The sequence below is a fragment of the Felis catus genome, chromosome A1 (assembly GCF_018350175.1).
Source record: "Felis catus isolate Fca126 chromosome A1, F.catus_Fca126_mat1.0, whole genome shotgun sequence".
Taxonomy (NCBI): Eukaryota; Metazoa; Chordata; class Mammalia; order Carnivora; family Felidae; genus Felis; species Felis catus.
This window is the reverse complement of record NC_058368.1, coordinates 1,101,386-1,123,452: the sequence shown is the minus strand read 5'-3', so window position 1 is coordinate 1,123,452 and position 22,067 is coordinate 1,101,386. Positions and strand designations below refer to the sequence as shown.

At 33.6% G+C, this 22,067-nt stretch overlaps 1 protein-coding gene across 3 annotated transcripts in view; it reads right to left on the bottom strand.

The window, feature by feature from the left end:
- The window catches only part of ZMYM2 (zinc finger MYM-type containing 2), a 69,384-nt gene that overhangs the window by 28,614 nt on the left and 18,703 nt on the right, over positions 1-22,067 (bottom strand). For all 3 annotated transcript variants that reach the window (XM_019815621.3, XM_019815643.2, XM_019815692.3), the window contains 7 exons: positions 20,407-20,478; positions 16,367-16,517; positions 15,545-15,660; positions 12,621-12,737; positions 10,302-10,452; positions 7,598-7,770; positions 533-698 (listed from right to left, as the gene is read on the bottom strand). In XM_019815621.3, the coding sequence (XP_019671180.1) occupies positions 533-698; positions 7,598-7,770; positions 10,302-10,452; positions 12,621-12,737; positions 15,545-15,660; positions 16,367-16,517; positions 20,407-20,478 (946 nt within the window). The remainder of the gene's footprint in view (positions 1-532; positions 699-7,597; positions 7,771-10,301; positions 10,453-12,620; positions 12,738-15,544; positions 15,661-16,366; positions 16,518-20,406; positions 20,479-22,067) is intronic.

Below are 22,067 nucleotides of genomic sequence, written 5' to 3'. Positions count from 1 at the left end.
GCACAATGTTCTAAATCTGTATTTCTCATTAAATGTTACTGATTTTTAAAAAGAGTTAATGAAGAAAATATTTTAAGCTATTTTAAGTAAAGAATATCAAATGTGAGAGCTGCGACACAAAGCTAAATAAGTGGAATTAACCCTTTTCCCATTTTGTCCTCTCAAAAAGTATTCGCTGCTTTGGGGTCAATACTATGTTCTTATGTTTAACTCTTCAATAAGTCACAACTTGTAAAGAGTTTTTATTGTTCCTCCGAACCGAGTTTCAGCATATACGATGTGCTAAAAAATGGTTTTCATTCAGAATTGCATTGCTTTTAACTAGCACTAAAGTTTTAAAAGAGGATAAAATAAAAAGCAATAAATCTACAGAAATATCACGTGGGGCACTTCCACCCAGAAAAACTATGAAATCTGCTAGTAAACTATGTCAAAAATCAACTATTCATTATCATTACTTTGAATTCAGATCAGTTAGAAACTAAACACTGCTGTACAGGTTTTTCAAGTTACCACCTAAATTATTACATACCATAATGTAAGTTTTCAGGTCCTTTCTGAGTTGTCATGTTGGGCTCATTTTGCTGACAGTAGAAACGTAGTAAGCAGTGTTGATCACAGAAATGTTTCATCTCCCCACGCCACTGCACTCTCTCTTTAAGTGTTCCTTGAGATTTACAACAGTCACACCTTGCAGCCTTAATTAAAAAAAAAAAAAAAGGAAGGTATCAGACATTTCAAATTAGAAAAATTTTAAAGTCAGATATATATTTTAAAAGATTTCTAAAAGTTTATCAGTAATTCTGCCAAATGTGATAAAACAATTTCTGATAAAAAATGGTATGAATCATAAACATACAATAAAATCCACAATAAAAGTGAAAAAACTGTAGCAATTTACCTAATTATCAAAATCCTTTCTATACTTACCAGAAGTTAAAGACCAGCATTACAAAGATAGGATAACCTAAAAAAGTGAACATTGGTAGACCAAATAGGTACAGTATATTTTAATATTTTAAAATAATTTTGAGGACTCTAATGACATACTGTAGAAGTTTTCTACAATCATTACACTGAAAATCTCTGAGTAATAAACAGATTTCCTGCGTTCAACTGATAGCTCATGAAAAATCAATTTAAAGAAGTTGTGTAAGACCAGAAAAACTCTGAAACAAGCTCTTATGAGAAAATCATGCGTGTTAAGTTGAAGTGTATTCAACAGTTTAATAAATTTAAAGAGCTTTATTAAATACACTGATTTAACTATTAACAAGAACTTCAAGTTCATGTTTCAAATACTCAAAATATTTAATTGATTGAAAAATAATTATACTTTAAGACAACAAATTTGACCTACCTCTAGGAACACAATTCACCCTCAACTAGTCTAACAACTTCACAGGCAAAAAAAAAGAAAAGAAAAAAAGAAAAAAGAAAGAGGAAAAAAAAACCCACAAAACAAAAATAAAATCCATACATAAAAAGTTAAACCTTATGATGGTGAATCCATAATAGAGAGACAGATTTTTATTTTTTAGTGATCCCCTAAATTTTGCCTATTTTCACTAATTCTTAACAACTTGATCAATGAGTGGACCAAAGGATATGAATGGTTAATTTCAAATACAGTTCTTTTCATAATTAAGTATTTGATCCAGTTAAAGTAGAAATAAATTACCATATTTCTTAAATCACCCTTTGGTTTAACAACTTATAAGTTTTGATAAAGCAATACATATTACGTTCATAATAATCACGTGGTTTTTCCTCGTTACTCTACGTAATCTATGGTTCTATACTGTGGGTTTTGAAATCTCTCATTTTATGTTTCAATAGGAGTTCTATGAATAAATACTGTATCAAAATTCCTAGTCAGGAATATTACAAATGATTTTGTTGATAAACAGGTCTTATATAACAAACATACCCCAAGGTTAGAACACAGGCTCTTTTTTTTCTCCAGGTCAGGTATTTCTCCTGCTGAATAAATGTTAAATGAATGAAGATTTGTAGTATAAATTATGACTATTAAGTGATGCCAATATCACATCTCTTGTCCAAAAAACTGTGACCTCAAATTTTATATTGCTGGTAAGACTATGTGGTAACTTCAGTATAATTAGCACTTACTATCACCCAGGTCATATTTTACTCAATAAAGAAAAAGGTCCCCGGTCACCACCCAAAAGCTGTTCTTTAAAATAACCTCTGAAGTATTAAAAGCTTCAGTGTTTGGTTCCCTTTTCACATTTTACACTAAAAGACAAAGCTCAAAGGAAGAAATCAAAAGCTTAACCTTCTAACCATTGAGTCTAAACAGTGTAAGAACATAGCATAAGTGAAGTTGTTGCCTTACTACCTCATTCGAGAACCTGAAAAATAAAAGCCCCGCATGTCGTATCTACTCCCTGGAATCCTCAACACAATGCTGGAAACTAAAGTCCAAACAGATCAAGTGACTTGTGTAAGGTCAAACATTAAAAATGCAGAGACAGGATTCAAGGCAGACAATCCAAATCAAACAAGTTACAAAGACAATGGAAAGACAAAATGAATTAATATGAGTTAACCAGAGAATACAAATCCTAACACAAGTAAAATGCTGCAAGGTTCTCCATGTAATATCTAAAACCCAAATCAATCTGTGTAAAACTTACTCAAATCACTACCTATACTATGCTAACTCTTAAAATACTTCCATTTCCACAGTAATTTAGAAGGTCAAGGACATAAAGCCCAGCACATTATATTCAAAGAATCTGAACAATGAAATCACTTCATGATTACTATAGACATTTGGATTTTGTGCTTGAAGCTCCTTTCTTCCAGAAAGATTCAAAACAATTTGAATTTGTTTGAATTAATTTGATTTCTCTGTATCTGAAGAGGAGCAAAATTAATGCCAATGTGCAAATGGAAACAAAACGTGTATACACATTTTCAGATGGAAGGATAATAGCAGTACTCAATCCTAATCCCAAATTTAATGCCATAATCTGTTTTAAAAGTTGTAAACCTTTTTTCCATTTGGTTTTTTTCTTTTACAACCACTCATGCAAATTCTGGATGCAAGTGTTTGGAATTGAGCTTCAAATACAATGACTAATTGGGAAACATGGTTAAAAATGACCATCATTCCTTTACCAAAACCACTTCTTCCCAACCACAGAAGAGAACTCTTAGAAAAGCTGAACATTTCTATGCAAAAGAACTGAAGTATGACTTAATTGCTGGTTTAAAAAAATACCACTTCATCATCTACTTAGTGGTTTCCCTGTCACTGTGGAAAATCAGGGATTGTCTGTTATAAGGGGTCGGGGTTGGGGGGGGGGGGGGAAAGTGGGTAACAGTCAACAGTTCAAACAACCTAAATACGCAGGTGCTAAATTCTTTTTTTTTTTTTAATTTTTTTTCAACGTTTATTTATTTTTGGGACAGAGAGAGACAGAGCATGAACGGGGGAGGGGCAGAGAGAGAGGGAGACACAGAATCGGAAACAGGCTCCAGGCTCTGAGCCATCAGCCCAGAGCCCGACGCGGGGCTCGAACTCACGGACGGCGAGATCGTGACCTGGCTGAAGTCGGACGCTTAACTGACTGCGCCACCCAGGCGCCCCCGCAGGTGCTAAATTCTTAATTCAAAACTCTTAATCCAACATCTCAGCTAATACAGGAATTTCTCCTTCAGTAACTGACAAAGGGTTATTCATTCAGCCTGTACTGATGCAGTCCCTATTATTTGGCCATTTCAAATTCTCATTTTTGGGTGATATATATACATCTTTGTAACTTTCGTATCTACTTGTTTCCTATTTTATCAATCAGATCTAAAGTGCTAGGAATTCTTCAGTTATCCAAAAAGCGTATCTAAAGTAAGAATATTAGATATTCCCTTTCTAAAATTATTTCAAAAACAAATAATCTTTTAAAATCAGTACTTACAGCAATTTTTTTTTTACAAAAGACAAAATTTTTAAAGCCCAATCTTTTTTACTGAGCTCCTTTTATGACTCAGATTTACTAAAACAGAAGTATTAATTTGATCAAAACCCATAAATCATACTTTTATACTATCAGAGGGTATTCACATTAAAGCCTTTAATACCCCTACCATTTACTACTGGTTTGGACAACAAGTCAAAACCTGTGTTAAAACACTGTAATTTGAAGTAATAACATTTAAATCAAGATTATTAGTTCTACTAAGTACTGTGAAGTATTCTGAAGAAACAGTAGGTCTTTTAAATTAACTTTACATTAAACATATCACACTCCATTATAATACTAACTCCTTTCTCTCCCCAAATTTTTAACTTATAGAGATCGAAGAACTATCTTCCCACCTGGTTTCACAATATGCCTGGAAACATTTATTTTGAGGAAAAGTAAAATCTACTTCCTTCTAAAGAATTATCTGGGAGAAGAAAAAAATGTTTGTTAATTTTATTCTCAACATCTTTTGGTTGCATGTGTTCCAATTTAGAAGAGAAGAGTATTTAATAAGCCTCTATTTAAATCCAAATGTAAACCATTATAATGCCAAAAACAGATCATTCAAAACATCTTGTCCAGTAAAACAAACATAAGCCAAAAAATGTTAAGGCGTAAGAATTATAAATATTTAATTTAAATAAATAAAAACATAAAGTTACTTGTACTCTAGATAGTCTCTCCAGCTGAAGCACAAAGCTAAGAGAAGGTGGAAACTGCAATGTATGTGCTCCTCTGGTTAGGTAGCAATGCTCATGACTAAAGGTGAAGTTAAACTGGGTTGGCTAGCCGTTGCTTTCAAAGTTTCCTTGATGCCACACTTTTTAAAAAATGATTTTTCTAATAAAAGCTGGATGGACTGTACAAAGGGTCTCATGTTTTAAAGAACTAAAAATGTAAAACTTTTGAGTTCTTAAATTTCAAAAGTGGAAGAGGAAAGAAGGTCAAAATAATCAAAATTTGGTGGTGACTCAACTTACTATGTTTTTGAGAGGATGACAGGATGCTAGCAGTGAACAGAAGAGACTCATGGGAGGTGTAAGAAAATACAACGTGACTCAAGTAGAAAGCACACAGAGCAAACGTATTCCCTGATTACAGTGTTGGCTGCCTTCACAGAGAAGCCTATGATGAATGAGGGGGGCAACTCTTCATCTCAAAGCTGGTATTCCTACTGATTACACAGAAAAATCGTCATTACTTGCTTTAAAAATCCCTACCACATGACAAAAATGTTCTTACCTTTATTCCTCAGATTAGTATAGTATATGATAATGTTATAGTGCATATTATACAAACATTTGTTGGGCTTAAAATAAGACAAATAATAAATATGTGTTTAAGGTATAGAATACTGACATTAAACCAACAGATAATAACTGGTTATTAAACTAACATGTTCTTATATGTTCTGAAATGCACTGCCTCACCAAAATTTCCTCATTAAACAGTGCATAAATAAAAACATTAGATACAATTATCCTTTAAAATAAATAGCAAAATGGAACAAATGGCAACATCTAGAATAATGTGGTCATTTGCCAAAGAACACTTCTTTGCTTTCCCAAAAAAAGGGGGAGAACCCACCAGAAGATTTCTCTATTTTAATATAAAAGGAAAACAAGAATTCATTCAAAGAAAGAAGCCAAACAGAGAAATACTGTCAGTGTCCTTTGAACAAAAAACAAAATCCTCCAAAAAAAAAATTTTTTTTTTAATTAAAGGTTTGGATTCACAATTAAGCAGAAATTTATACAGTGAAATAACAGAGAAATCATCATTATCACATGGTAACAAGTTTGCCTCTCAAACTATGAAATAAATTATCAAAAAGGTAACCGTAAGAATAAAATGGAATTCTCCCATCTGTAGCCACTTTACTGTTTTGAGGTTACCCAAAACGAATTTTCAAAAATAAAACCTCCTAAACAGTGGACAGTGTTCACGTGTGCTAAACTAAAATTGAGGTTTTAAAGGTACTAAAGTAACATTACGAGCGATTGTTCTCAAAGTTGCCACTGTCTATAACAAAATAAGAGGTTGGTTTAGACTAAAAGAAATGCATGTTAGAGGGTGTTAGTATGTTTGTCCTGTATGTTTCTTTTTTTTTTTAATGTTTAAAAAATGTTTGTTTATTTTTGAGAACGAGAGCGAGAGAGAGAGCGAGAGACCATAAGCAGGGGAGGGCAAAGAGAGAGGGACACACAGAATCCGAAGCAGAATCCAGGCTCTGAGCTGTCAGCACAGAGCCCGATGCAGGGCTCAAGCTCACAAACCCAGAGATCATGACCTGAGCCGAAGTCGGACACTCAACTTACTGAGCCACCTTTGCGCCCGTCCTGTGTGTTTCTAAAATTTGAACCTTAACTGTAAGACTTAAATTAGTCAGAAGCAACAGTGAAATAATGAAGTGCACCAAAACTCTTAGCCTCCACAACTCTTACAACTTGGAAAGTATCTTCTTTTTATTTAAAAAATGTTACTTAATATGTTGAGCTGTAGACATTCAAGAACTACACCAAGAATTCTCCTAAATAGTATCATTTAACAATAATCACTTGCACTAAGTGAACTAAATAATATTCTATATGTTTCAGCCATTTTACTCTATATTTCTTTTAGCAATATTTCAGTTTTGAAGTTATGATGATGTCTGTCTTCACATGCTTTAGAAGTGCAACTATAATGAAGTTTTAACATTGACATGGTTTTCCTTGTTACGGACATATGAACTAATAACATTTTCTTGGGTAATATCTGACTAAACAAAGCTCAAATATACACTCATTTTTCTTATATAGAAAAAATACAGCGGACAACAAGTGACTTATCTTCACTCTTCTAGAAGTAGATTTTAATAAGACAGACAGACACACACACACACACACACTTATTCACAGTTTCAAATTAAATATTTTTGGTCTCTATTCATATAGTGTCTTTTCAATTTGACAATTTAAAAGGTAAAAAAGAACAAAGTGTTTCAAAACACATCATAAGTGCCTAAAACAATTACCTGCTACTGTTCAACACTGATCATGTTCATCAAAAATACTTCTATTTGTGGGGTGCCTGGGCGGCTCAGTTGGTTAAGTGTCTGACTTCGGCTCAGCTCATGATATCACGGTTTGTGAGTTCAAGCCCCACATCAGGCTGTCTGCTGACAGCACAGAGCCTGCTTCAGATCCTCTGTCCCCCCCCCCCCTTTCTCTGCCCCTCCCCTGTTCTCTCTCTCAAAAATAAACATTAAAAAAAAAAAAAGTTTCTATTTGGTGAAATAAAAACCCAACAAATTTTAAAGAAATAATCTATTTTGTTTAAGCAATATAGTTTAAAATGAAAACAAAGATTCTGTTTTGCTGAAAACAAAGCTATATCCTAGTTTTGGGGAATAGCTAAGTTATAAAACAAGTAAAAATGCTATTCAAGTTATAAAGAAAAACTGAAATGATAAAAATTTTAATGAATTTCATAATCTGGATTAAGCTTAATGTGTGCACATTTTTTAAATACATAAGCTACCATAAGTGTAATGATAATAACTGTAATGTCTTATCAACGATTGGTTAAAGCAGCTGCTGTAATAAAAAATTTTAGTTACTTGCCTTGTAGTACCAATCCTGAAATTTCTTACAGCAGTCTTCACTACAGAAATCTCTCACAACACCATCAAGTTCTTTAGTTGCTCCCTTCTTACACAGCTGAGAGCAATAGTTGCAAGTAACACATCTCAGTCCTAAACGTCGTGCAAAATCTTGTTTATACAATAGTTTGCAGCCTGAAAAACACAAGGTTTTCATATTCAAACAAACAAACAAAAACACATTAAGAAAGTACTTAGAGGTCAAATAGTTCATTAGCTTTATAGAAGAGTCTATAAGTTTGCATATAAAGTTCTCTTTTCTCCTGACCAAAACTGAAATCTAGTATGATCAGCAACCTGTAAATATTGAAACAGAATATGGAATACTTTATTAGATCTCATGTGAATTCAAATAATTAATGTTCTAAGACTTTCAAATCTAGCAATGCCTCATAACTATTTTGTTTGCTCTATTTAAATAGAAGTATCATACAGCAAACACACCACAAATAGGCATTAGAGAAATGAAACAATGTAGACTGTTGAGAAGCACTGAGTAAACATAAAGATATACTCAGCTAAGTAGGCATTTTAGCCAAAATTTCTAGCCTTACCTTTCTGTCAACCTACAAGGACCTTCAGAAAAAAAAAAGTGGTATATAGACTTGTTTAGAGAAAACGTTGTTATTCTTATTAATAAGTATTTCCTTTGTCTATTATATGAATGCAGCAGTTTAAGTGTTTTCACGTATCAGCCTTAATCTCTATAATATCTCTGTTAAAGTTTTGGGGCGCCTGGATGGCTCAGTCAGTCAAGTGTCTGACTCTTAATTTCAGCTCAGGTCATGATCTCATGGTTCGTGGGTCAAGCCCTGCATCAGGCTCTATGCTGGAAATGTAGAGCCTACTTGGGATTCTCCTCCCTCTCTCTCTCTGCCTCTCCCCCACTCATACTCTCTCTCTCTCAAAAATACACTTAAAAAAAAAAGAATTAAAAAAGTTTCCATACTTTTACTCATGCTGTGCCACATAAGAATGCCCATGCACTCATATCTACTGAAATCCTACCCATACTAATAAGGAGCTCAAATTACGCCTTCTCCACAAACTCTGTACTCTAACTTAGTTTTAAGGGATCCTACTTATCTGTGAACTCAAACTGTTAATTGTTTTTCTATTACTTTATTTGGCAATTATTTATGTACTGTCCTATGACTTCTTTTCTGTTATCTTGAAATTTAAGTCTTTTTAATATTTTACCTTATTAAAGCTTTATCTTTCTAATTAGATTTTGATGGTAGTATCAGGTATTACATGTTTTGTTATTTCTGCCAAGTTCCAGCAGAGAACTAGGTGTAGTCAGAGAAAGCACAAAATAGATTACTGAACAGGAAAAAGACACACATCCTTTTGAAACTTTTATTGCCTAAAGATAGAAGTCCCTCTAATTGAAAATTTTCTTTAATGTCAATTCTCTATCCGCTGCTATTGTCTATTCATTTTAGTAAAATCTACATTACCTAAAGGATACAAGATCACGTATGGGTATATTAGCCATCAACACCAGTATGTTCAGACTTAATGAATCACTAAAGATTGTCAATGCATACAAATTCAGGTATAATGAGCAAAATAAAGAATCAATCTTTTCAGTGAAACATTATGTCACTTTTCATCACAGCTGTGATCTTAACAGTAAACATGTTTACCTTTCTCATTCCAGGTGAAATGTACTCAATTAAACCTATAAAAACAGGAATGCCTTGTTTTATAAGCAATACCCTCTTTTATACATAATCTTATTATGTGAAATGTATAACATATTAGATGAAGACACTAACTGAATGGACAGATAATCTTCTGGGCTTTTGGTCATTCACTACTGCTGGCACTTAGAGGACTCTCCAACCTTTTTCTTGCCCCTAACAGTAGAAAACCATATAAAACATGGATCAGGGGGGGAGGAGTTGAATCTAACTAGGAAACACAGATGAGGACAGCAGATAGAACAGCTGCGAGAGTTCAGTGCCTAGGACCAAAGAAAGAATAGAAAGTGAAAGCCAGTGTAGAGCAAGAATGTGTCACTTGGGGGGGAAAGTAATAATAACCAAGAACCCCAAATCCATAGTTACAATACTGGTTCCTATCTCTGAACAATCAGAATCAAGAACAGGAGTTCATTTCTATAATCAGCTGCCTGGCACCAGAGCAGCAAAGGTGCAAATGAGAAGAAAAAGAATTCTTGAATATACAATAGTAAGAGCCAGTGTTTGCCTGTTTAAAACCTAAAAGTATTTTTCCACTGTAGTAATGCCACATATGGTTTTCTTTCTGGTATACAGAAAATCTCTGTAGGCTAGGCAGTAAGCTGGGCAGGAAAACAAACCCAAAGGAAAATAATTCTATTCCACTTGGAAAATCAACTTTCAGATCACATTGTCTATGCTTAGATTTGACATATGATAATGTTTTTATTTTCAAGACTTCCTTTTAATGGAAAAAAGGTTATCAAATTTTTAGAGAGAAAACACCTTGAGGCCCAGAGGTCTACAAATAAAAATAACAAAACAAGTCAGTAGAAAATCAAATTCAATTTTTTTGTTCAGCTACACTAAAATTGCACAGCTACCCTGGACATATGTAGTTAATATATTTGAGAATATTTTGGCACAAAATTAACATTAAATATTAATAAAAGTTATGAACAACACTGTATATACACTTGCCTTCACTACAGAAAGGTCTCTTAACGCCAGAGAAATTTACTGTTTCATGAAGAGTCTTCTCCTCTTGACAGTATTCGCAATATGTAACTATGCAATGCAACTTCTTATAGTCATCTGAACAAGTTTTGCTGCAGAATTGATGCACTTTGTTCTAAATGCACAATGGGAACCTTGGTAAGTATATGACAACCACCTCAAGAACAAGTTTAAGAAATAAACAAGCCACTTTTACAGAAATAAACTTAAATCATTTACCTAGTTAATGTGATTGATAATCCCTGGGGATACATTTTCAATAGGCCACAGACAGCTAATTTAACTAATTCACTGCTATATTTAGACATAATTCCACAAACTTCAATACCATTAACTACCCCAAAATTACTCAGTAAAATAGTAAAGGTACCACTAAAACAAGATGGCAGTCTGGTGTTGCTAAGGGAACTGGATTAATGGGTAGAAAACAATGAAAGATAAAACATGGGTAAACTAAGAAAAGATGAGAAATATGACATTAACACCAGTTTCACTCAAAAAGAAATATTCTTCATAGGTACAGCCAAGCAGACTCAATCACATTCCTATCACAGACCTATGATGGATAAAGTATTCATTTGGGGCCATCGTAAGTATGCTGCTAAACTTGAGACTCAGTTGGTTCCCTTGAATGGAGCTAGGTTAGTATTATTAGTTACTTCTCCTGGCCCCAAACCTATAAAGCCAGAGCTACACTCTCCAAATATGCAGCCAAACACAATCAAGTTAAAATTTACAGGGCAGCACCTTTTCCCCTTTGTTATTATGAAGGATACAGACTAGGTCTAATCTATCTACCTAACGCTTGGCAAAGATAGCTGAAGACCAAGATAAGGAAGGTGAAAGAGTCTAGGAAGCAACTCAAGTAGTAAGGCAATCATCAGTGGAAAATTGCCCCATCATGGACATCTAACTTATAAGAGGAAAAACAGCAACAAAGAAACCACAACTGCCAACCATGGAATGAGAAGAACAAAGCCTCTGAATTCTCAATCACCTGAGGGAATGGCTCAACTCTAATTCAGTTTGATAGACAATGTTTATTAACTCCTCCTAATACTTAACCTTCATGTAAATAAAATCAACACCAAGACTACAAAAGCCAGGTAGTTCTAACATGGAGATCGACAGAAAGGACCTCCATTTCATCTAGTATGATCAAAATTCAGTTTAGGCAGGATCTTTATTCCCTATATGATATTATTCCATGTGCTTGCTTATGGATTTCTTTCCTCATTCCCCACCATTCCTTTATTCTTACTAGGCCTTCAACATTTTTCCTGTTATGATTTAGAGAGAGTTACAGTCACTAAAAGTCATCACTGGGTACCAACAACAGTCTCCAAGAATTGGTTTAAGTGCTCTTGAGAAAGCACCAAACAAATTAACAAACTAAACAATTTTCTAGGGACTAAATTTAAAACAATGAAATTCCAGATTCCCAGAATACTTTAGTATTCATGTAGTCACGTTCTGGTTACACCTTTCTCCTAAGACTCAGATACTGAGTGACTGCCAATAGCCACTAACAAATTTTGGTTCAAGAGCAATTTATTGTTAATACTAATGTCTTATACACCATTTTATTACATATTCCATGCCATCAAAAAAGGAGAAAAGAAAGAATGGCCAAGGGTGAACACTGATCAAGAAAGCAATGTTCAGCCAGGTCCACCTGTCTGTTAATCCTTCCGTCCGTCCGTCCACCCACCCATCCATCCATCCATCCATCCATCACTGTTCCCTTATTTAAATAAACAATAACGATAGGACTTTACTAATGGCAAAAGTGTATGTCAAACTGGTAAAAGCAAGAGTGATGAGAAGGGAAAATAAAATAAATTTATATTAGGATTCTTTTATTAAGACAATTATATAATGTTAAATGACAATATGTTAAGTGACTAAGAAATTTTAATTTATACAGGTAGCAGGCAATACAAGATATTACAGTTCAAAGACAATATTTATAAGGATGAGAGTAAAAATGAAAAAACACGGTAAAACAGATGTTCCAGATATGTAGCTAAACAGAGTAACATTCCATACACTATCACAAACATAATGTCAATATATGAATATGACTTCAATAATTTTTGTTTGACCTAAAAATAAACATGTCCTTTGTCGATGCTATTCCCATAAGAAAGTAAAGAATTCAATCATCACAAATTCTGAAGAATCCCTATACACTAAGAAATAGATCCTCAAATTGAAACACCATTATTAGTTGACTATACTCTCATTTAAGCAAGATAATATACATAACAAAATTGAACTTACCTCCCATTCCAGGATTTCTGGCTTTGAACAAAAGGAATTTTTGCAATAGTTGCATTTCAACTGAATATCACTTGGAGCTACAAACTGGCCATTGGAAGATGACTGCATACTTAGAGCCTAAAACAAAGAATAAAAACATTCTGAGCCTGACACAGATTTTAGAATTTTTATTTGTAACTACTGTCAAATATTGACTATGTCCAGAAAACAGTATTTTGCTTAAATATTTCCTCAACACATAAAATTACATTTCTCAATTTTGTCTTTAAAAATGACACTAGTGAGGCACCTGGGAGGCTTAGTAGGTTGAGCATCGACTTCAGCTCAGGTCATGAGCTCACAGTTCATGAGTTCAAGCTCCCCATCAGGCTCTCTGCTGTCAGCGCAAAGCCTGCTTCAGATCCTCTGTCCCTCCCCCACTTGTGTTCTCTCTCTCAAAAATAAAACATTATAACCAAATAAATAAAAACTACACTAGTAAAGTTTTATGAAACAAATTCTTTTACTACAGGATTACTAGTACTTATTTAAAATAATATGAAAAAGGACAAAATACCATACAGTTCAAGTATGATTTTTTTCTCTTTAAGAAAACGTAAGCAAATAAGAGTTAAGTTCACCAAGTTCTGAACTAGTAATTAAATCTTTAAAAAAGCCTAGCTCCTAGTTTAAGTAGTAATTTGTCCTACATGCAATATTGCTATCATTTTTACTCCAATTCCATCAGGGAAAACAGCCTATAATACCTTTTTAAATTGGTCATTTCTTTTACAAAGTTAGGCAGGGGGGAAAGATGAACAGACTGGTATTGATAACAATAGTCTTAATTTTACGGCATTTTTAAAAGTTCAAACAACTTACAGAATAGGAAAAGATATAAGCATAGATGGGTTTTAAAAGTTTTGTTTGAGTTTCTAACGTGAGTGGTGAGGATGCTGTAATCTTTATTCTCTAATATATTACATGGCATATATAATCTTCAGAATATATTAAAGTTAAATTTTTTTCAGGGTGGCAGTTAGGAGAGGAAAAAAAAATTATTTAAAAAAAATTTGGGGCATGTGGGTGACTAGGTTTAGCATCTGACTCTTGGTTTCGGCTCATGTCATGATCTCAGTTTGTGAAATCAAGCCCCGTGACAGGCTTGGGATTCTCTCTCTCACCCTCTCTCTCTGTCTCTTCCCTGCTCGCACGCACGCGTGTGCACTCTCTCAAAATAAATAAGTAAACATCTAAAAAAAGATGTTTTTTAAACATTTCTTAAAACTTCTGCATACAACATACAACACAATCAAGATTTGTGAAAAAACAAAACATGCAGAATTAAGACAGTAACCATCAGGTGAATACATTTTTTAAATAAAAACCAGCAAGTGTCCTTATACTTCAAAAAAACTGCAAGTCCATTAAAGTTAAGTATTCTTTCAAAACAAATGAAATACTATCCTATTACCTTATTTTGAAATGGAAAAACATCTAATAAAGACATAAAGCTCAAAATCTATGGTTTGCTTTAAGATACAGAGAAAGGAAAAAAAATGCTGCTTGTCTATTTGTCAACTTTGTATTACTTTTACGCCGTTATAGTGAGGAGGCTGCTTACAGGCTTATCTGGCTATAAGAATCCACATTAAGTATTTACAAGATACAGTGTACATACAATGCACATATACGAGTGGTCTCATCAAATCATGGGCAATACAAGTTTCAGTTACATGAAAAAAGTAGTGAAAACATTTTTTAAAAAACATTTTCCACTAACACTTCAAACATCAAAAAGTAATACATAAAGGTGAAGTCTGAGAAGCAGCATGTCAAAGACTCTGTCATTCTCTCATCTAATTAATCCTTCCTTATTCCTTAATTTCTAGTTTTGGAAAAGCCAAGTCAGAAGCAGTATTTTACCACTCTAAAGGATTTCTCAATTGCCACGATCCCAGCTTCCAAAATAAAAGTTTAGTTATGAATATGGCTTATTAACTTAACCCAGTGGAGGATATAACTATTAACAAAAACAACATTTACCTGGTTGAATTAAAAACCACCTGAATTTAAGTGATAATAATGGTTACAACTACTGTCACATACTTAAGAGACTACATTTTCAGGCTATATAATGCAGAATACAGTACCTACAACATTGTGGAACTGCTGGAAGATTCACTATCATGAAGCATCACTTTATGTACTGGATTGAATCTTTGAATTTTTCACATAGGTATTTCATACATATTTCAAGTATTCACAAGTATTTCAAAAACATTTTGAATTTTTCACATAAGTAAACCTACTCATGCCACTTAACTAGTGCTGAATCCCATTTTCAACTATTCCCTCCCAGTGGTCAGTTTAAGTCTGAACACTTCCAGTAACACATCTTCTGAAATTATCCATAACCCCAACTTTGAAGAAGTATGCCAGAAAGTTCTTTACCTTTACAAAAATGAAAAAGGTCTCCCTAAACTGATTTTGTATTAAATTAGGGCCCACTGTAACAAGTCCAATCCCCTTTTTAACTGGCAGATTTCTGACAAATAGTTGTCGTATGTTTTGTTCATGTTGGTCATAGTTTTGTCATAGTTTTTTGTTTTATCATAAAACAGAAGTCTCCTTCAGAGTCACATGTTATTGAAACCACTAAGAAAATAGTACACATCAGGCATCGCGCTCAATTATACTAAAACTTATTTTCCTTCAAGTCTGTTCTATAAATAACAGCTGAAAAGTCAATCAGAGTCTCCATGCCACACAGTAAGCATCTGCAGCCATGTCTATTACCGTGACCCTATGACCTCCGCCTGCAGTCTGGCCCTCAACAAACAACACGCAAGTTAACATATTAAATAAAGATGAAGCATATTACACTGTTTATTTCCCGTGTGTATTTTGTTGGGAGTGGGAAAGATCCAAAATAAATAACAAACCTGAAATTTAGCCACACAACTGGAATTGCAGAAGTTATACAGTTTCCCATCAGGCATTGTGGCTTGATATTGAGGTAAGGAGTTTCGCTTACAAAAATGGCAAATAATTCCCAAACCTAGGAGAGAAAAAGTACATATCTGATTTCTTTATAAAGTAATAAAAGCCTAAAAACAAATCCTACTTGACCTCTGAGAGTAATTTTTAATGGAACCTTCTGTAAACTATTCTTTTATTAAAATAAATTTCCAAGATCATGTCCACCTTAAAATATACTGTTATAAAGAGTCCAATATCATATCTCTAAAACAAACATGAATATATGAAACAATCTCAGTTTTAATCTCTGAGGGAAAAACAATTTTGCTAAGAATGCAGCCATGGACAGAACTTCACCAATCACTTTAAATTAAAGAAAATGAAAGATATATGGAATGGTTAAAAACCACTAAAAAAGTCTGCAGTGGGAGCATGTGGGTGGCTCAGTCAGTTAAGCATCTGACTTCAGCTCAGGTCATGTTCTCGCAGTTCGTGAATTCGAGCCCCGATGTGGGCTCTGTGCTGACAGCTCAGAGCTTGGAGCCTGCTTAAGAGTCTGTGTCTCCCTCTCTCTGCCCCTCCCTTGTCACACTCTGTCTCTCTCTCAAAAATAAATATTAAAAAAAAATTTTTTAAGAAGTCTGCAGTAAGAAAGTTTAATGTGATGAATAAAAATAGTTTATGCAGTTAAAAACAAGTATAAAAACAAAGTTAAAGGGAAAGTGCAGTTAAGAAATTAGTCATGTTATTGAAGTTTTTTAACTTTCCAAATACCTGAAACTTACTTTGTGATTTTGCATATTTTGTCTTGTGACTGTTCATGCAAGCAGTTGAACAATATGGCTCCATATATCCATTAGGACCTATACACTGAGTCATATCAAAAAACCTGCACTGTGTTCGGCAACCAGTACAAGTGGTCAGTTTTCCATATTTCTAAAATTTGAAACAAAAAAGAAAATTAAGAAAATCACAATTTAATTAGAAAAAAATTCTATTTTTCAGTACACCTTTTCTCTCTGCAAAATAATTCTGTTAATCTCTAATCAGGTTTAGTGGGTCAGAAATCTTCATCTGGATGCAAACTGTTAACTGCAATGCATCTAAATTAGGTTCAAACAAAAGTAATGATCTCAGCTAAGTCTCTTTCAAAAACTGGATTTTTCCCCTATTAATTAGTTTAACAGAATCCCTATATATACTTAAGTAAAAACTGAAAACAACAAAGACACAGTGTTTTCTATTGACCATGACACACTTCTTTGTCATCTGACAGAAGAAATTAAATGTGTCTATAAAATGTAAGCCTTAATAATCAAATGACTATGGTCCTTCAGAGAAAAGTCTGATGTTAAATACTTTTTGCACTGAGCTGTGCTGCTGTCTCAAAAACTTATGGAACTTCTCTTAAAACCAATTAACCATACCTTTGTATTCTACATTTAAAACCTCATTCAACCACAAAACACCGTATTTAAAAATTTTTTTAACTAAAACAAAGTCATTCAACATGATTTTGGGCTATTAACTAAAGCTAATAATTAGTCCACAGATAAGAATAGTCAATCCTTCTGGCAAGAGTGAATATTTGCCAACACTAATTCAAAGCAACAAGGTAAAATACATGATGGTAAGACTAAAGGAGGTACACGTTGAAAATTACTAGACAAAAGCAGTATTACTGAAATATAGAGTCTTACAAAAATACAATTCGGATGAACTGGTATGTGTATATGAAAAACACAAATAGTCACATTAGAAATCAAACATACGGAAAAGTGATAGGTGCAACTTGTATTTGAGCTGTCTTCTGAGTGGTTATACAATCATCATAACTACTTAGATCAAGTATCACGTATCATGTTGCAAAATAATTGTATCCACCTTTCTACCTGGTGTTGAGATTATTTCTCCTCATCATACCCCAAAGCATTCAGTACAATATGATATTAAAAGGCCTTAAAATAGATGACTGATAAATAGACATCGGAGAAGATAACAAGCAGGCCAAAAATAAGAAAATGGGTAAATTGCATGGACAAATTTCATGAGCGCCACAGGGTTTTAGGAAATAAAGGTAGTAAGTTGAAGGGAAAATAACCAAAACAAATAACTAACATCCACATCAAATAAAGAAAAAAACTTTCTTAGCATGCAACAAACAGAAGAGGTATTAAAAAAAGCAGAGCTGTTTATGTGCCAGGAATGTATGTTATATGCATTCTGGTACTGTGAGAAAGTAACCAACGCTGTCTACTCCTCATTTACTTAAGTCTCATATTACTTCAACATAAGTCCTAAGTTTTACTTTTCAAAGTAGAAATCAACTCCTTCTTCAACATCTGACAGACTGCAAAAGGAAATACTTATCAACAGCAAAAGAATGGTAACAAGGAACAAAAAAGAATAGCTGCAAACCTATGAAATCTAATTATGACTCTCCCAATGTTACAAAGAGGAGAATGCTGGTTTTTGTTTGAAATGACAAAATATTTTCCTGAGGCCTATATGATAATTTAAATTTTTATAATGGGGAAAGGATAAAAGAAAACATCAATAAAACAATGAAAGAAAAAAAGAATGTTTAAAATCTGGCACCACAGTACAAATTAGGAATACTAAAATTATCAGGACACTTGCCATTAGATCACAGGATTATAGAGAGATAAAGCCAAGTAGCTCTCAGTAGATGTTTGTACAAGACCTGCATGTAGCAGCACTCATAAAGATTTCTTTTCCCAATATAAATGAAGTACAACCATCTAATCTAATCTCAGATTAGATTTTTGTTTTAACTTATTAGAAACATCCTTTAAGTTGACAATAATTTTATTGGCAGAATGGTTAAGTAATTAGTAAGTTTTAAGACGTACCAATAAAAAGTAGACCAGTTGAATTGGGTCAAGTAAACAAGGAGCTAAGCAACTGGTCCACACTGACAAATACTTTTATCTGAAGAGAATGAGAAAGTACTATCAGAAAGATAGAATCATTAATATTGAAAATATTTTAACACAGCCACTTTCACAGCCACCACTACATCAAAAATAAAAGGACTCACTTAATGAAAGAACATCAGCAAAAAAAAGGACATCCGTTCATGCCATGTTTTCTGTTTTATATGTAAACAATCAAAATAATCATATTTAAGTTTCATTCATCCTATAAATTATACATTGAGTGATTTTTAAAACAAAATTAACTGTAACAAATTCACCATTATTATATTCCTCATTCGGGCATGGGAGAAAATAAACCTACTTATAAATTCAGTGTAAAAGAATTAAGGTAGAACTAATTAAAACGAGATACTGGTAAGGCAAAAGGTAAATATGATGGGGAGTTTATGGCAGGTTGGTTCATTTTCAGTATACTCATTGAAAAATGGTGCCTTACATTTCAAGTTTAACCAATTCCATATGCACACCAAAATTAATCATCACATGATTTTAAAACTTCCCTTTAATTTTTCCTTTTACATGTTAATTAATACATTTCTTTGACTACATTTTGACCAAGTCGGTGAACCACGTGGGAAGGTACTCAAGAGATAAAGGTTTAATCTACTTGACACTGAGGGCACTCTATGAAATGTCCTACAGGATTCAAAAATGTCAATGTCATGAAAGACAAAGACTAGGGAACTACTTCAGATTAAAGCAGACGGGACTTCCACTCCAGCCACGATGGGAGTATCCGAGGCTGGATTTAACCTCCCACTTTTAAAAACTAGAAAACTATACCAAATATATGAAACAATGGCTTTTAAACATTCCACAAAACAGAAAATAACTCATTATGTAGAAATTAAAAAAAAAAATCAAGCTGTGGAAACAGATCTAGAAATGACAGCTATGAAAATAGTAGGCAAAATGTTAAAAGCGCTATGATAAATATGCTGATATATTCAAGAAATCGGTAGAGGAAAACACGAACATAATGAGGCAAGAAAAAGAAGATATAAAAAAGACCCATATGGAACTTCCAGAGATGAGAAATACAAGAGCTAAGATGTAAAACACACCACATGGGACTCACAGTTGATTAGAAAAGATTAGTAAAATTAAAGACACAGTAAACACTGTCCAAAATGAAGAAGAAAAAAAAGAAAGAAAACCAATAAATACAAGAGCCACACGGACCATGGAACAATAGCAGGAAATCTAATATATCTGGAAGTCGGGTCTCAGAAGAAGAGGGAGGGAAAAAGATACACATTTTTAGAGAAATAATGAATGGCCTATGATCCTAGACTTGATCCTAAACAAGAAATAATTGTTTTTCATTTACATAAGGGACATCAATATTTTAAAATTCAAATAAGGTCTACAGATTAATCATATAGCAGCATTATCTCAATATGAAATTCCTTGTACTACAGTTACTATTAGTTGTATACATTTATCATTCACATATTAATTTATACACCAACTTATTCATCTGGATTAAGGAATGTGAATTTGGAAATTTTTATGAAATAAAGGGTTTGTAATATCTTTGAAGTAGGCACAAAAGGGCCTTTTATACCTTAAATTTAAGTGCCTATTGTAGACAAGGTACTGTGCCTAAATTTTATCTGGAAATAATTTTTCATAACAAATACCTAAAAGCAAACAAGCATACCACAAGAAAATACATGTAAAGTTTAGTGAAATAAAGTTTGCCTAGAATAACATAAGAAAACAATCATCATCTGACATATTTTAAGTTCATAAATTTTAACATAATACTTTAAAATGCCCGTGATTTTTCAGATACGTAATAAAGACAGTAAAGCAGTATAGGGAATTCTCAAGGGCTTAACCAGAGACACATTCCTGCTTACCTCAGGCTGCATTAAGAAAGAGTCCTGCATGTGATCTCGAACCTCCTTCAGGAAGCTTGGATGGCTACCTACCTGAAAAAAGATTTTAAGACTTTATAGGAAAAAAACCTCATTTGATAATAAAATAATACAACAACAGGTAACAAATTATCCACAGACCCTTAGACTTGACTTGCCTCTATTCTGACATAGCCAAAAAGAAAAATTACTTATTTCTCTTAGGCGACAATGTATTGTAAGATCTCATTACAGCCTCTGGTACCTCAAAGCATTCTAAATGAAGTGATTTGGAAAGTATGTAGTTACAGTTTTCATTATCGGCAAATGGGTTGTTTTGGAAACTTTTCAGAACACGTGACAGCTTACAGCACATACGAATTTACACCTTTATTCCTTGCTGAAAAGCATCCTGCTTTCCATTAAAATCAAAATACTATGCAAGAAAATGGAAAATAAAATACTGGAAGAGAAGTGGTAAGTATCATACAATCTCCGCTGCCAGGATCTAAATTATTAATTACCTGTATCAGTATATCCCAGAAACTAATTCACCAAGGGGGGGCATAAACAACAATGGTAGCCAAGTTAAAATGTTAGAGACAAAGGTCAAAAGGGGAGGGGAAGGCAAGGATAAGATCACCACTCAATTTCAGTTTCCCCAGGCTATAGGAAGAGACATTCACTACAGCATCATGTGTAGGGCTCTCCAAAAATGTCTGTGTCCTTTTATCAAGTAACACAGTATGCATGGATTTCCATTTGCTTACTTGTAAATTATCAACATGCAATATATGAATTAAACATGAAAATGATATTTTATAGAATGAAAGATGAAACATTTTTAAAATAATTTTTATTTTATTTAACGACAGTATAAAGAGTATTTTCTATACCCACTAGAATAGGATCATTTGGTGTCAATAGAGGCTAGGTGAGGAGCAGTGAGAAGATATTCCTACTCCTCCCAGTTAGGGTGGGTCCGTCAAAGCCCAGAGGGGAACCAGAACTCCTACCCTCCTCTCCAAGGTAACAAGGAGCTCTTCCCACCTCATGGGTGTCAACAGAGGCCAAGTGGAGAGCCTGGATTTCTACCTGCACCTGGCAATACTGAGGCCTTCAGACTCCTGCCACAGCAGTGTCAAATAAAGCCAGCTAAAGCAGAAGGTTTAAATAAGATCCAGAATATAACAACATAATACCCCAAATTTCCAGGCTTCTAACAAAATCAATCAATCAATCAATAGATCGATCAATCATGAATCCTACCAAAAACCACAAAAACAACAATTTAAATGGAAAAGGATAATTAGTAGATGCTAACATAGAAAGTACAGAAATGTTAGAATTATATGACAAAGATTTTTTAAATATTTATTTTGAGAGAGAGAGGGAGAATCTCAAGCAGATTCGGTGCTGTCAGCACAGAGCCCAATGCAGGGCTTGATCATATGAACCACAAGATCAGGAAATCAGGAAATCAGGAAATCAGCTGAAATCAGGAGTCAGACACTCAACCCACTGAGCCACCAAGGTGCCCCAACAGCCATGATAAAAATGCTTCAATAAAGAATAAAAATATTTAGCAATGAAAAATAGAAATTCTCATCAAAAGAGAAGAAAAGAAGACATAAAGAACCAAATGGAAATTCTAGACCGAAAAA